Below are 13,987 nucleotides of genomic sequence, written 5' to 3'. Positions count from 1 at the left end.
TCCAACTTTGTTCTCCTTTTTTCAAGATTGTTCTAGCTATTTTGGGTCCCTTGCATTTCTGTATGAATTTTATGGTCAGCTTGTCAATTTCTGTAAGAAAGAAACCTGGGATTTTGATAGGATTGTGTTGAACCTATATACCAGTTTGGTTAGTATAACCATCTTAAACAGTATTAAGTCGTCAGATCCATGAACTTGGAATGTCTTTTATTTAGATCTATACTGTGGTCAGAATAAATGTTCAGCCAGCGTGACTCTTGACAATTTGAGGGTGATGCTTAATTATTTTGCTTTGATCAGCCACATCATACAGTACAGTGTCTTGGACTAGTTGTGGTTACTATAGGCTTAGTTAGGTTGTAGTTACATGTTATGTTAGTCTTGTGTATCAGAATCATATCAGAATAGCACTTTATGTAAATAATTTGATTTAGTAATTCATACTTAAAGTCTGGTGTCTTTAGTTTCACAATACACAAAATTTATCTTTTGAATAAATGTAATTCTTAAAGGAGCTATCATCCAGTTTTTTTTGTAGATCATTATTGGGTAGCATCAGTAGCGTAACTGTCATAGAAAACTAAAAGTGAAATCCCTGTGGTACTGTGTACCTTATTTTGTTCATCATGACATTTGCCTGTTATTAAAGTATAGAGAATTTTTAAGCTGGTTTATTTCATTCATTTCTCTTTTAGTAGTAGGGTGAAGCATTACATATTTTGATTTTATGTTTATGAGATTATTTATTTTTACAACTTTAACGTATTTTTCAGGGTCAGTTAAATGAAAGCATGGACCATGGGGGAGTTGGACCATATGAACTGTAAGTTTATATGAAAAGATTTCATTGTGCTGTCTTTCTTTACAAGTAGGTTTTATAAGTTCTAGTTTGTAGCCATCATGTGATTCCAGTAAATTGTTCTTAATTATCTAGTCATATATGTAAACTTGGTTTATTGAGTTTAGCTCTAATATAGTAATATATCCAGGTTTTGAGATCATATATAGATTTTAAGAGAAAGATACTCATCCTGATTAACACTAGACTGAATATGAGTCTGAATGGGTTAGAAATTTTTACTAGGTTAATAGAGTCAACTTTCTTACTTAAAAATAAAATTTTTAGAAATGCCTTCAAAGTCAAATGTTTTTTGTTTTGCTTGTAATATGTCATTCATACAGAGATCTCAAGCCATCTTAGGCAAACTCTGTTAAGTGAAAATGGTGATTAATCTGCTCTATACCCCAAACTTAAGTAAAAACCATGGGATGGGGGTAGACCAAGATCTCTCATATAAAAACCAGTGAAGGGACAATTGCCACTTAAATGCCACTTTTGGAATCTTTAAAGCAAGCTAATAGTAGATATGGAAAGGTGCATGGATCCATTCTATTAGCAAGAATTTTTGTAGCATAAAGACTTGAACTAATCAGGTACTTTTACAAAGTTCCCAGATTTTCTGAAGTTGCTAAATGAAGTTGGATAATACCTAATCTCTTAGACATTTTGAATGAACTAAATATGAGTAGCCAGAAGACTTTTTTCCTTTGTCAACTTGCTCAATAAACTTGTTCTAATTTATCTTAGTTTGGGGGTGCTCGATGTTTCAAAAAATAAGTAGCATATTCTGTAAATAAGCAGATAAGCAATTATCAAGTCATCCTAATCTTGACTTACCTTGTCATTGAATCATTAGTTTATTCAGAGTCCAGATAGTAAATTTGTTGTTATGTACCTTTTCCTTTTTACTTATTTGGATTAAATTATAGTAAACGGAAGGTAATTTAACTTTTTGAGAATTTACTTTTGGTTTTAATTTTCTTCTTAGTGGCATGGAACATTGTGAGAAATTTGAAATTTCGGAAACTAGTGTGAACAGAGGGCCAGAAAAAATCAGACCAGAATGTTTTGAGCTACTTCGGGTACTTGGTAAAGGGGGCTATGGAAAGGTAGGAAGTATTTTTGAAATAAGAGCTGTTGTCTGTCTTGGGTAGGTTAATTTTTGGTGGGGGATAGGTTAATTTTTTTTAAATTTTTATTAACATATAATGTATTGTTTGCCCCAGGGGTACAGGTCTGAATCATCAGACTTACACATTTCACAGCACTCACCATAGCATATACCCTCCCCAATGTCCATAACCCAGCCACCCTATCCCTACTCCCCCACCCCCAGCAACCCTCAGTTTGTTTTGTGAGATTAAGAATCTCTTATGGTTTGTCTCCCTCCCTGGTCCCATCTTGTTTCATTTTTTTGTTCCCTACCCCCATAACCCCTCGCCCTGTATATACTTGTTCAGCAGTCCTCTTCAGTCTTTGCTAGCTATCAGCAAAGGATATGATTGCTTAACCTGATATTATTTGGAGGATGTACAGAAGTTCTCTTCCTCCCAACATAAACATAAAAGACTGACACATAATAGGCACTCAGTCAATATTTGTTGAATAAATAAATAGACAACGTTGCCAGTCAAAGTCTGTTATTAGAGGAATCCTTCCTTCTTTTGGTTAAATGGTATCCTCTATAGGTATCCTCTTAAAAAAACAAACCACTCCTTACTCTTAATGGGCATGGCATATTGCTAATTGTTACTGAGATCTAAATCTGAATTGGTTTTCTTTGACTTGCAGTATTTGGAGCTTTAGAGTTAGGGAAGCTGAAGGGAGAAGAAAAAGGAGGAGAACTGCTTAGCTTCATATTTTGCCCATGTCTTTCTAACTTACGACCTTATCTTTATGTGTGCTGCCCAGGAAAATTTATACCTAGCTATTCTTTATCAAAAGGTAGAATTTGGATAACATTTTAGTAGTTAAGTTTAAGAACTATTTATGCTACTGTGTAGTGTTAATTTTTTCATTGCATGACATTTGTAGTTTCTTCTTAGGCTTAAGGACACATTCTGATTTGTTCTAATCATCTTGAATGTGGAACACATGCACTTTGAGTCTCACATTGTTTTAGCTATTGCATGATAAAGTTTTATATAGTTAGCCATTTTAAGGAATAGGTAAACAGTAATTCCTGTCAACTATTATTAAAGTTTTATGTGAAGCAAGAACAGTGGCATTCCTAGAAGAAATTTACAAAATATTTTATAATTTTTACTTTTGGTATTCTGCCTCTGGGAACCCTGATTATAGCTTTTTCCAAGCAAACTTGGATTTTGTGTATGAAGTTACATAGATTACTCATTATTAGATGATCACTGACTGACTTTGCCACCAGATGTCAGCAGACCAAATAGAACAGTCCCATGTTTCTCAGATTTCATTACTAAAGCTTTAATATAGTCTGCTCTTGCAGCTTTTCATTTTTGCACAGTCTTTGTGTTACTAGTTTTTGTAAGAATATAAACTGTTGTATCTGTTTCTTATAAATAGGAATTAAGGGAGTGTGACTAACCTAGTTTAGCTTATAGTAACAAACACTTTTTTATTTTTTATCCAGGTTTTTCAAGTACGAAAAGTAACAGGAGCAAATACTGGGAAAATATTTGCCATGAAGGTGCTTAAAAAGGTGATTCCTTCCCTCCTTTTTGGTCCTTTTTCCTTTTCCTTTTTTTTTTTTTTTTTTTTTTTTAAGTATCTCCATGCCCAGCATAGGGGGTGAACTCCATGACCCTGAGATCAAGAATTGCATGCTCCACTGAGCCAGCCAGGCATCCCTCCCCAACTTTATTGTTAACTGCTATAAAATCCACATTTTGGCCTAAAATTCTCAGTCAAGAAAATCTATTTCTAACACAATACTACAAGTCCTCTTAGAATGTGAGGTATGTTTCATTATTGGTATTCGTGTTTTCTGCTTAGTGAACATGGAGAGGAGAGCTCTTTTAATTTTCCTCTGAGGTAACTGTTTTAGCTCTTTGTTCTGGTCTCCATTTCTAAGTAATAGGCATGTTCTGCTGTCACTTAATACAGCAGTTTTGAAATATGTATTGATTTCCACTCTATTCTCTTTTACTTCTTCCTCCCTTCTCCCCATATTCTGATTTTGCTTCATTTTCTTTGAGTCTACTGTTGTCTTCTCATGCCTTCCAACAACTCTGTTTAGGTCAATGTTCTATGGTCCCAATTACTAGGTTGTCTGTCAGTTCCATTTATTTTCCTGTAGATATCCCATCAAAACCTTCTGTCCCCCAATCCTGTCTGTATTGGTAGCTCTGGAGGCATAGCTGCCATTATTGGACTTTGGTCACAGTCCTTGGAATCCCCTTGGCTCCATCAGTGTTGGATTCTTTGTGTCCTGGATCCCATATCTTCCTTTATCATAGTTTATTCCCTTGTTCCCTCTTGTGGTGACCATCTACCAGTGGCTTCCTGAGCCAAAGGCAGACACTTAACTGTCTGAGCCCCCCAGGCACTCCCAATTCCCATTTCTTTAGAGATCTATTTTTCTTATTTATTTATTTATTTATTTGTATATTTAATGTCTTTTAAAAAGAAAAGATTTTATTTATTTATTTGTCAGGGCTGGGGAAGAGAGCACAAGCAGGGGGAGGGGCAGGCAGAGGGAAAAGCAGGTTCCCCGATGAGCAAGGAGCCAGATGTGGGACTCAGTTCCAGGACCCTGGGATCATGACCTGAGCCAAAGGCAGGCACTTAATGCACTGAGCCACACAGGTGTCCCTAGAGATCTATTTTTCTTTTAAAATATCTAAAATTTTCTTTAGTTTCTGTTCTAAATTTTCTACAGTGGTGTATTTATCTTCCTTTGGGTTCTTATTATTTTCTTTATTTTTACTCTTTGCATCTTGAGAGTTCCAGTCCTTTAATCTGTGGGAGGTTTTCTTATATGATCTCTGATAATTTCACCCTCTACTATTTTCTCTTCTTGGATTTATAGTTAGTTGGATATTGGACCTCCTGGACTGATCATCTATTTTTCTTATCTTTTCCATTTGTCTGCTTCTTTGTCTTTTTGTTTACTTTCTGAGATTTTTCTAGAAATTTGTTTTCTAATCCTTTTACTGATTTTTTTAAGCTATGATATTTGTGGTTCCTCGGAACTTTGCCATTTTTTCTTTTTCTTTTATTTATTTTTTTAAAAAGATTTTCTATTTATTTGAGATGGAGCACAAGTGGGGCAGAGTATCAGAGGGAGAGGGAGAAGCAGACTCTTAGCCGAGCAGGGAGCCTGACATGGGGATTAGTCCCAGGACCCTGAGGTCATAAACCCAAGCTGAAGGTAGACACTTAACTGACTTTTTCTTTTTATAGCAACTGTTTTATGAGTACATTACCTTATCTTATTCCTCTGAGGGTATTAATGATAATTCTTTGAAATGTCCTTTTTTTCTAGGCATTAGATTTCTTTTCTAAGTTCCTGTTTTCTTTAAGTATGATTTAGTCTCTTTCTTCCATGTCAAAGGTCTTCTTTAGATGCCTGGTGTCCTTTACTGATTATTGATATTTAAGAGTGAAACTCTGAAAAGCTGATCAGAAGTTCCATCTGTGTAGGAAGGCATGTGGTTAGCTGGCAATTGACTGAGAACCTCCAAATACCATTTTCTGTAGTCAGTTGGTGCTGACAAAGATCCTCTATTCTTTTGCATAGAAAAAGCATCCTGGAGCTGGATGGGAGAGAAGAGATGAAGATCTTAACCTTCCAATACGCAGACCTTCACTGAAGTCAAGTTTTTACTTTAGCACTTCACTCTGTATCTGATATTTCACTCTTTTTTTTTTTTCTTGGAGAGTACCCCTTTCCAAGTGCTAGTAATCTACCTATTTTTAGTCCTCTACCTCCTGCCTTCTGCAGTCCCTAATGACTTTTTTTTTTCCTTTCTTGCTTTTTATTTTTGTCTCCAATTTTTGAACCTACTAGGGTTCTATAGATGGAATCAACTTCTTTTGAGTTCTCTGTGCAGGCATTTAGGTTTGATCATATTCTACTCCACTGAGTCATGTACCATTGCTTTATCCCACTCTGTTTTCTTTACCTCCTGATGTGTGGAGTTAAATGCATTTCCTAGTTTTATTGAAAATGGGTTATGTGTGTTTGGTTTCTTGTTCTTTTTGTTTGGGATTAATTTCTGGAAAGATCACACTGTCTTAAAACAAGTCTTAGTAGAAAACTGTATTAAAAGAAAATCAAGGGGCGCCTGGGTGGCTCAGTGGGTTAAACCGCTGCCTTCGGCTCAGGTCATGATCTCAGAGTCCTGGGATGGAGCCCCACATTGGGCTCTCTGCTCAGCAGGGAGCCTGCTTCCTCCTCTCTCTCTGCCTGCCTCTCTGCCTGCTTTTGATCTCTGTCAAATAAATAAATAAAATCTTTAAAAAAAAAAAAAGACAAAACGACTTTTAACAAAAATTACAAGGTTTGTAATACTTCAGTCTTTATCTTCCTTATTTTTACTTAAGCATTATATATGACTTAGTAATTTAAAAGCTGAGGAATAAATATGACCACAACTTTATTGGTGATTGTCTTTTTTTTTTTTTAAATTTGTTTGTTTGTTTATTTAAGTAATCTCTACACCCAATTTGGGGCTTGAACTCATGACCCAAGATTAAGAGTCACATGCTGTTCTGACTGAGCCAGCTGAAATCACCCCTGGTGATTGTCTTAAAAGAAGCAGTTTAGATATTCTGAACTTTACTTTCTATATTAATAAGTCAGTATTAATCTGCTGTCTGGCTTTCCCATTGGAATCATTTGAGATTAATGATGGAGATAATATAATAATGCTTCCCCTAGAAATGTTGAAAGAAGTACTGGTCAAGATTCTTAGGTTAATTTATTCCTTTTGATATATTTTATAATCAAGGCTGACCATAATTAGTCACAATTCTGTCTTGAGTCAAATATGTTTCTGGCATGGGCACCTTAAATGAAAAGAAGAGGGTGTTGTTTTTCCACTGATGGTGGATAGGCACAGTGTAATGGGAAATCCATAGACTTAATTATTGCTAAATGTTAGACGTCCTTTTTGGCCCCAGGTATCTAAGACCTAACTTGCTTGCCTCTTCATGTGCTTAGTTACCGCTCCCTCCCAGTCTCAGGGTTTTTTTTCCCCCAAGCGTGGCTAGAGAGTCAGATGCTGTTTAATGTTTTCCTTGCTGTCCCTGAAAACAAGCTCACAGTATAAATAATGCAAGTGAAGAGGTGCTAGGGTTAAGTCCAGAATTTTAATTCCTAACTAGATAAGATGACGGTGTGCTGCCTTCGAGCTTCTTTATTCTGATTTTATTATTATTAACCCTCTTGAACTCGGTATGTGGTAAGAACATGTCTTTTTCCAGCCTTGAAGATGAAATCAGAGTAGAGCCACATGTCTCTCTCTTTTTTTTTTTTTTTTTAATTTTATTTATTTATTTGACACAGAGAGATCACAAGTAGGCAGAGAGGCAGGCAGAGAGAGAGGAGGAAGCAGGCTTCCCGCTGAGCAGAGAGCCCGATGCTGCGGGGCTCAATCCCGGGACCCTGGGATCATGACCTGAACCAAAGGCAGAGGCTTTAACCCACTGAGCCACCCAGGCGCCCCGCACATGTCTCTTTATTTTAAATGGTGTTTACATCTGGACAGTTTGTCTGAATTTTTCAGTTCTTCTGGGATTTTTTTTTTTTTTTACAAGAATGGTACTACTTGGGTATTTTCTCAGGGTGGAATGTTGAGGAAAAGACTCTCTTTCCTACCAGTTGCAACAAAGATGGACCCTGGAAGCAAAGTACTGTTGCCCATGGCATTAGTTTAGCCCACACTGTAAATTTTAGATTGTTTGGCTAAAGGCTTGTGGTTAACAGATTGGTCATACTTGTTTCATTCCTTCTTTTATTGAATCAGTTAAGAACTGGTAATGTGCCAGGCATTATGCTAGATACTAAGATTTAGCATTTGGGGCAAATGTGGTCTCTCCCTCTCACTCTGCTTACCATATAATTCAAGGGAAGAATTGTTAAGCTTATTCTTACAATTTTTTTTTCTATCTTGTGGTCAAAATCCTTTCTACTTTGAGGTTGAAACCTCCCTCAGTATTTATCATTCTTTTTTCTCACTTCTAAGCCTTGTCATCCTGTATATCTTTGCTGTCCTTATATTAATTAAGTAATCAGTAGCCCAGCCTTCTAATTCCCTGATCTCAACTCTATCAGCTTTCACCTCCGTTCCACTTTACCAGCCCCCATGGCTGTATTCTCCACCTCTGAGGTGTTGGACTATGATAGAACAATAACTTTCTCACTTCTTTATTCTCACAATGCTTGGTCTTTGGCTCTCAACCTTTTAGTTCTTTGACCGTTTTGGGTTTTTTTTTTTTTGCTAAAGTTCTTAACCCCCTTCTTATTTCACTTTATTCTGAATCTGGTGTAATCAGCATGATCTGCCGTTTTAGTTCTTGCTAGCTCCATTGACCTTATGTTTAGGAAAGTCCTACTCCTAATAGTTCAGTTGTTAATATTCCTTTATTCTTTTATCTCAGCTACTGAGCATTGCTGGCAGAAATCACATAATCTTATAGATTGCTGCTAGGACAAATTCATAGTACCCAAATCATTTGGACCCTAAGTATTCATCAGCTGTTTTTCTCTCTCTCTCTCTTTTAAGATTTTATTTATTTATTTGACAGAGAGAGATAAAGAGGGCACAAGCAGGGAGAGTGTTAGGCAGAGGGAGACGGAGAGGCAGGCTCCCTGCTCGATGTGGGGCTCGATCCCAGGACCCTGGAATCATGACCTGAGCCGAAGGCAGACACTTAACTGACTGAGCCACCCAGGCGCCCCACCAACTTTTTTTCCCCATGTCCCCAGACAACTTCTTTCATTTTCTATAACTGCTATCAGTCCCTCTTAACTCTTTAGTACACTGCCTCTCTTTCTATTTGAGGCTGTCACATGTGATTTCCTTCCATTTCCTGTTCTAATCCCTACCCCTCATACCATATTAATCTGCATTTTTACTTGTCTTTACTTCCTTCTCTCCAGTGTTTAGTAGGAGATGTATTTCTCCTCCTTTCCAAGGTTAAGCCCTCTGCTTATTTTTGGATCCCATCCCTTTCTGCCTGTTAGGGGTCTTTGTCACTTCTTTCTGTTTTTCCATCCTCTGTCCTGACTTCTTTTTTTGTTTACGTATATTCATGCTTTTGCCATATTTAGTAAAAGAGATCCTTCTTTCATACAAAGTCTTTCAATAGCTTCTACCCTCTTTGCCTTCTTAGCTGAATTTCTTGAGAAGTCATGTTTTATTATTTTTTTCATTCACTCTATTTTGACTTAATGACTCTACTATTTCAATGAAACTCTTGTCACCACCAATCTCCTAATGTCTGAATTCAGTGGTCTTTACTTAATTCATCCTTAATTTACCTCTCTTACATTGAAGCTAAGAAAACTCTGTTTTGTTTACTTATGTGATTCTATTTACTAATTTTTTTAAATTAAAGATTTATTTATTTATAAGAAATTTATAAGTAAATTTATTTTTACTTGTGATCTGACAGACAGATCACAAGTAGGCACAGAGACAGGCAGAGAGATAGGTGGAAGCAGGCTCCCCACTGAGCAGAGAGCACGATATGGGGCTCGATTCCAGGACCCTGAGATGATGACCCGAGCCAAAGGCAGAGGCTTTAACCCACTGAGCCACCCAGGCGCCCCTATTCAGTTGCATTTATGTATTTCTGTTGTATTCACAGTTTTATTTCCCTCACCCATCCTTGTTGATTTAATTTTATTTTTGGAATATATAAAACATTAGCATGGTTCAGAATTCAAAAACCCCCATTTTATAATCACAATAATATTTGATTTAGGTAACAGAAAAAAAAAACTTTAGGTAAGCTAAAAGCGTTGAGGCTTTACTCAGAAGGTGTTCTCAGAAGTCTAGTCCTATTACTTTTTTTACCTTTCCACTGTCATTAGCTTTTGGTTTATCTTAGTTATCTTATTGAAGATATAAGGAGATACACATACATATTTTTATCTCCCCTTTCTGACACAAAAGGTGGTATACTATAATACTGTTATGCCATGTATGCTCTTTTGTACCTTGGTTTTACAGAGAAATTCCCCATTCTTTTTAAAGCTTTTTTTACACATTAGGTAGATAGTCCATAGGTTTTTGTTTTTGTTTTTTTTTTAGATTTTATTTATTGATTTGACAGACAGATATTACAAAGTGGCAGAGAGGCAGGCAGAGAGAGAGGAAGGGAAGCAGGCTCCCCTCTGAGCAGAGAGCCAGATGCGGGACTCGATCCCAGGACCCTGGGATCACGACCTGAGCTGAAGGCAGAGGCTTTAACCCACTGAGCCACCCAGGTGCCCAGTCCATAGGTTTTTATCTAGTATTCTATACATGGCCATTTAAGTTGTTTTTAATATTGCACTTTTACGAATAATATTGCAACTACTATTCTTGTGTATATGCTTTCTCATGTTACTGGAGATGTACCAGAACTTAGTCCTAGAATTTAGACCTAACATATCCAAAATAGTGCATCATTTTCCCAAAACTCTTTTGACTTTCATTTCCTATTATTGAATGATAACCATTGTCCTATTAATTATGCAGAAACCATGGTATCATCATTTCTTCTCAACCTAGTCAGCAAGTGCTGATGATACCTTTTTCTTTATTCCCACCTTCCTTTTCCCTTTCTTTCTTTCTTTCTTTCTTTCTTTCTTTCTTTCTTTCTTTCTTTCTTTCTTTTTAAGAGAGGTGGGGTAGAGGGAGAGAATCTTAAGTAGGCTCCATGACCAACGTGGAGCCCAATGTGGGGCTCAGTCTAACCACCCTGAGATCACGACCAGAGCCGCCAAAATCAAGAATTGGACGTTTAACCAACTGAACCACCCAGGTGCCCCCCACCTTCATTTTTTTAGGTACAGGTCTTGCTTAATTTAGTTTACTGTATTAGCCTCCCAGCTGGTCTCATTTCTTCCCTAAAACTCCGAACTACTACTAAAACTGTCTGACAGCCAAAGATTACTCATTTTCAGAACCTCAACATTTTTCCTCTGCCTCTGAGATAAGATTCAAGCACTTTTGTCTAGGTACTAGGCCTTCCATTTCCTGGTCTCCACCTACAACACCAGCCTAATGTCTAGTCACTTGTAACCGTACTGAACTACTTATAGATTACCTAGACATGTCCTGTCAAGCCTATTTTGCACTGGAAATGCTTTTTTTATCCTCTGTGTTTCATTTTAATAATTTTTCATCATACAGTTTAGGTATTGCCACCTCCCAGAACACTTCTTGCCATGTCAGCCGTAATTCCTCTGTTCTCCCATAGCACCTTGTGTTTACCTGCATTGACTTCTCTCTCTTCCCTGAGACTTTGGACTCCTAATAGCTAGAGACTTCTGTTCGTTCTTCTTTCTTATTATAGAGCCTGGAGCATAGTAGACATAGAATAATTAGTGAACATATGAATAAACTTCATCTGTTTACATTTTTTAAAAAGGTATCTTTAGGTTGTTATTTACATGTTCGGTGCAAAAAATCCAAACAGTGCAGATATATATAAGAAGTGAATGTCTTCCATTACTCCTATCTCAGTCTCTGGTGGGAACTATAATTAAATTAATTATATTAAATATTAAACTATTGGCAAGAAGAGCACAAAATAGAATTTCCAGTTACTATAGAATAAAAATGTCTACTGTTTTGTTCTTATAGATCATCTCTTTTCCTTTAGGCAATGATAGTAAGAAATGCTAAAGATACAGCTCATACAAAAGCAGAACGGAATATTCTGGAGGAAGTAAAGCATCCCTTCATTGTGGATTTAATTTATGCCTTTCAGACTGGTGGAAAACTCTACCTCATCCTTGAGTATCTCAGCGGTCAGTACACTCAGTTTGGTGTAATTATTTGCATTTGCTCCAGAAACTGGGTTAAACATTATTTTCCAATGGAAAAATGCTTTTTCCCCAATGTGATTAAATAGTTCTTAAAATTGACGAATACATTGACATAAGGAATTTAGATGTGACTATGTGTTTCTTTTTGCAGACAAATATGAAGAACTTTAAAGGTTAGGTTTTTTTCCCCATCTGTAAAATTTTATCTTAATCCTAATCCCTTTGTACTCATACTTAAAATAACAAACACCTAATTGATACAGAGCCATCACATTGACTGTGCTGGGGTAAGATACTATAATTCCAATGAACTATCAAAGCATTTCTAAACTCAAATGGAAAACTTACTGAGAGTATTTAAGATATTGAGTATTTTCAAAATTGCATCTCTAAACAGAGTTTTTTGGTTGAATGTAGCTTTTTTGTTAGACTATGCAGTTTACATAGGAAGACATCCACAATTTCCAGGGATTACTACCTCCTCAAACCTTGTTGCTTATCATTTCTAAATCACAGGTATCTATTTCCAGCCAAGATAACTGAGTTTTCTGAAAAAGAGGTTCCACAGTGGCCTATAACGTGGAACAGAAAGATACAGAATTTAGCAACTTCTTTGTGACTGTTGTTGCCGTTTTTTGAGTAACTTTATTTTGACAATTTCAGATTTATACAGAAAAGTTGCATAAATAGTACAAAGACTTCCCACATATCCTTCACCTAGATTCCCCAAGTGTTTTCATTTTACAGTTGTTTTGTTTCATCCTTCTTTTTTCTCCTTCTGTATATGTATACATATATATGTGTGTGTATATATATATGTGTGTGTGTGTATGTATATATATATATACATGTATATGTATAAACACACTTTTTTTTTCTGGATTGCTTAAGCGAGTGTTTCAGACATGATTTCCCATTACCCCTAAATGCTCCAGTTTATATTTTCTAAAATTAATGACAGTATCTTAACTCTACTAAAGTTATCAAAACTGGAAATTAACATTGATATAGTAATATCTCTCAGTTCCCTTTAACCTAAACAGTTCCTCAGTCTTTATCTTTTGTGACCTTAACATTTTTGAAGAATATAGTCCAGTTATTTTGTAGAATGCACCAATTTGGGCTTATCTGATATTTCCTCAAGATTAGATTCAGGTTATGCATTTGGGGAGGACCATCGAAGTGACATTGTGTCTTCTGTCAGATCAGGAGGTACATGATGTTATATCTTTGTTCCATTGCTGTTGATGTTCACTTTGATCACATTTATAAGGTAGTGTTGGCCAGTTTTTCCCCTGGTGAAGTTTACCCTTTGTAATGAATAAGTATCTTGAGATACTTTGGGATTATCGAAATATCTTGTCTCTCATCAAGCTTTCACATACAGTTTTAGCATTCATTGATTCTTGCTTGAAACAATTAACTGTAATGTTTGCCAAGTGATTTTTCTTATTCCATCATGCCTCATTCATTTATTTGGCATTCTGCTGTAACAAAGAGCTTTTCCTTCTCTCCCATTTTAAAACCTAATTTATTGATCTCTTCATTGATTTACATTATTGCGGGCTCATGTATTCTAAGATTATTCAATGGGATATAAGTCGTTATTATCTTGATATTCAAAACAATGCCTTGCTTTTAATAAAGCTGCTGCTAGATTCATCTAGATTAAGAGATCTGAAAATACGGAATAAGGGCATTCACTGATTGTAAGGGTGGCTTAATTATATACTAACATTTTTCTGCTTAGGATAAAATGTGAGAGAAGTTTTAACCAAGATTACTTTTTTAACCTCAGGTCTGGAATCTTTTAACTATTTTGACGTTTAAAGATGTAAAACCTAGAATTCCAAAACATAGTTTTCACATAAGAATAAGAACACTGCAAAAATAGAATCCTGAAGACTTAGTTTTAAACCTATAGTTTTTAGGATCTGTTTTTTAGTTTTAAGGAACTGATATCTTTTAACTATAATTAAAAGAGGAAGCACAACCTTCTCATTAGAAATGGGTTGGAAATGAAGATTGTTTCATTTCTAAGGCCTTTTCCTTTTCTTCACAGGAGGAGAATTATTTATGCAGTTAGAAAGAGAGGGAATATTTATGGAAGACACAGCCTGGTAAGTGAAATTTTTGCAGTTGCATGGATTCAGGTAATGATTCATATAATTAAAAGCAAAGCC

General features: G+C 36.0%; 1 protein-coding gene across 12 annotated transcripts in view; it reads left to right on the top strand.

Moving 5' to 3' along the window:
• Positions 1 to 13,987, top strand: part of RPS6KB1 (ribosomal protein S6 kinase B1) — a 51,861-nt gene that overhangs the window by 6,992 nt on the left and 30,882 nt on the right. For 11 of the 12 annotated variants that reach the window (XR_004384303.1, XR_004384304.1, XM_032871886.1 and 8 more), the window contains exons 2-6: positions 774 to 823; positions 1,830 to 1,950; positions 3,450 to 3,518; positions 11,639 to 11,786; positions 13,867 to 13,924. Coding sequence is in view for 10 of the 12 variants with exons in the window: in XM_032871886.1 (XP_032727777.1) it covers positions 774 to 823; positions 1,830 to 1,950; positions 3,450 to 3,518; positions 11,639 to 11,786; positions 13,867 to 13,924 (446 nt within the window). In the remaining 2 variants the exon portion in view is untranslated. Of the gene's footprint in view, positions 1 to 773; positions 824 to 1,829; positions 1,951 to 3,449; positions 3,519 to 11,213; positions 11,405 to 11,638; positions 11,787 to 13,866; positions 13,925 to 13,987 lie in introns of those variants that run through there. The other variant, XM_032871891.1, reaches the window with a different exon arrangement.

This window comes from Lontra canadensis, unplaced genomic scaffold (assembly GCF_010015895.1).
Source record: "Lontra canadensis isolate GAN:19392208 unplaced genomic scaffold, GSC_riverotter_1.0 scaffold43, whole genome shotgun sequence".
NCBI classification, from domain to species: Eukaryota; Metazoa; Chordata; class Mammalia; order Carnivora; family Mustelidae; genus Lontra; species Lontra canadensis.
Note: the sequence above shows the minus strand (reverse complement) of the source record. Positions and strands in the feature narration are given on the sequence as shown.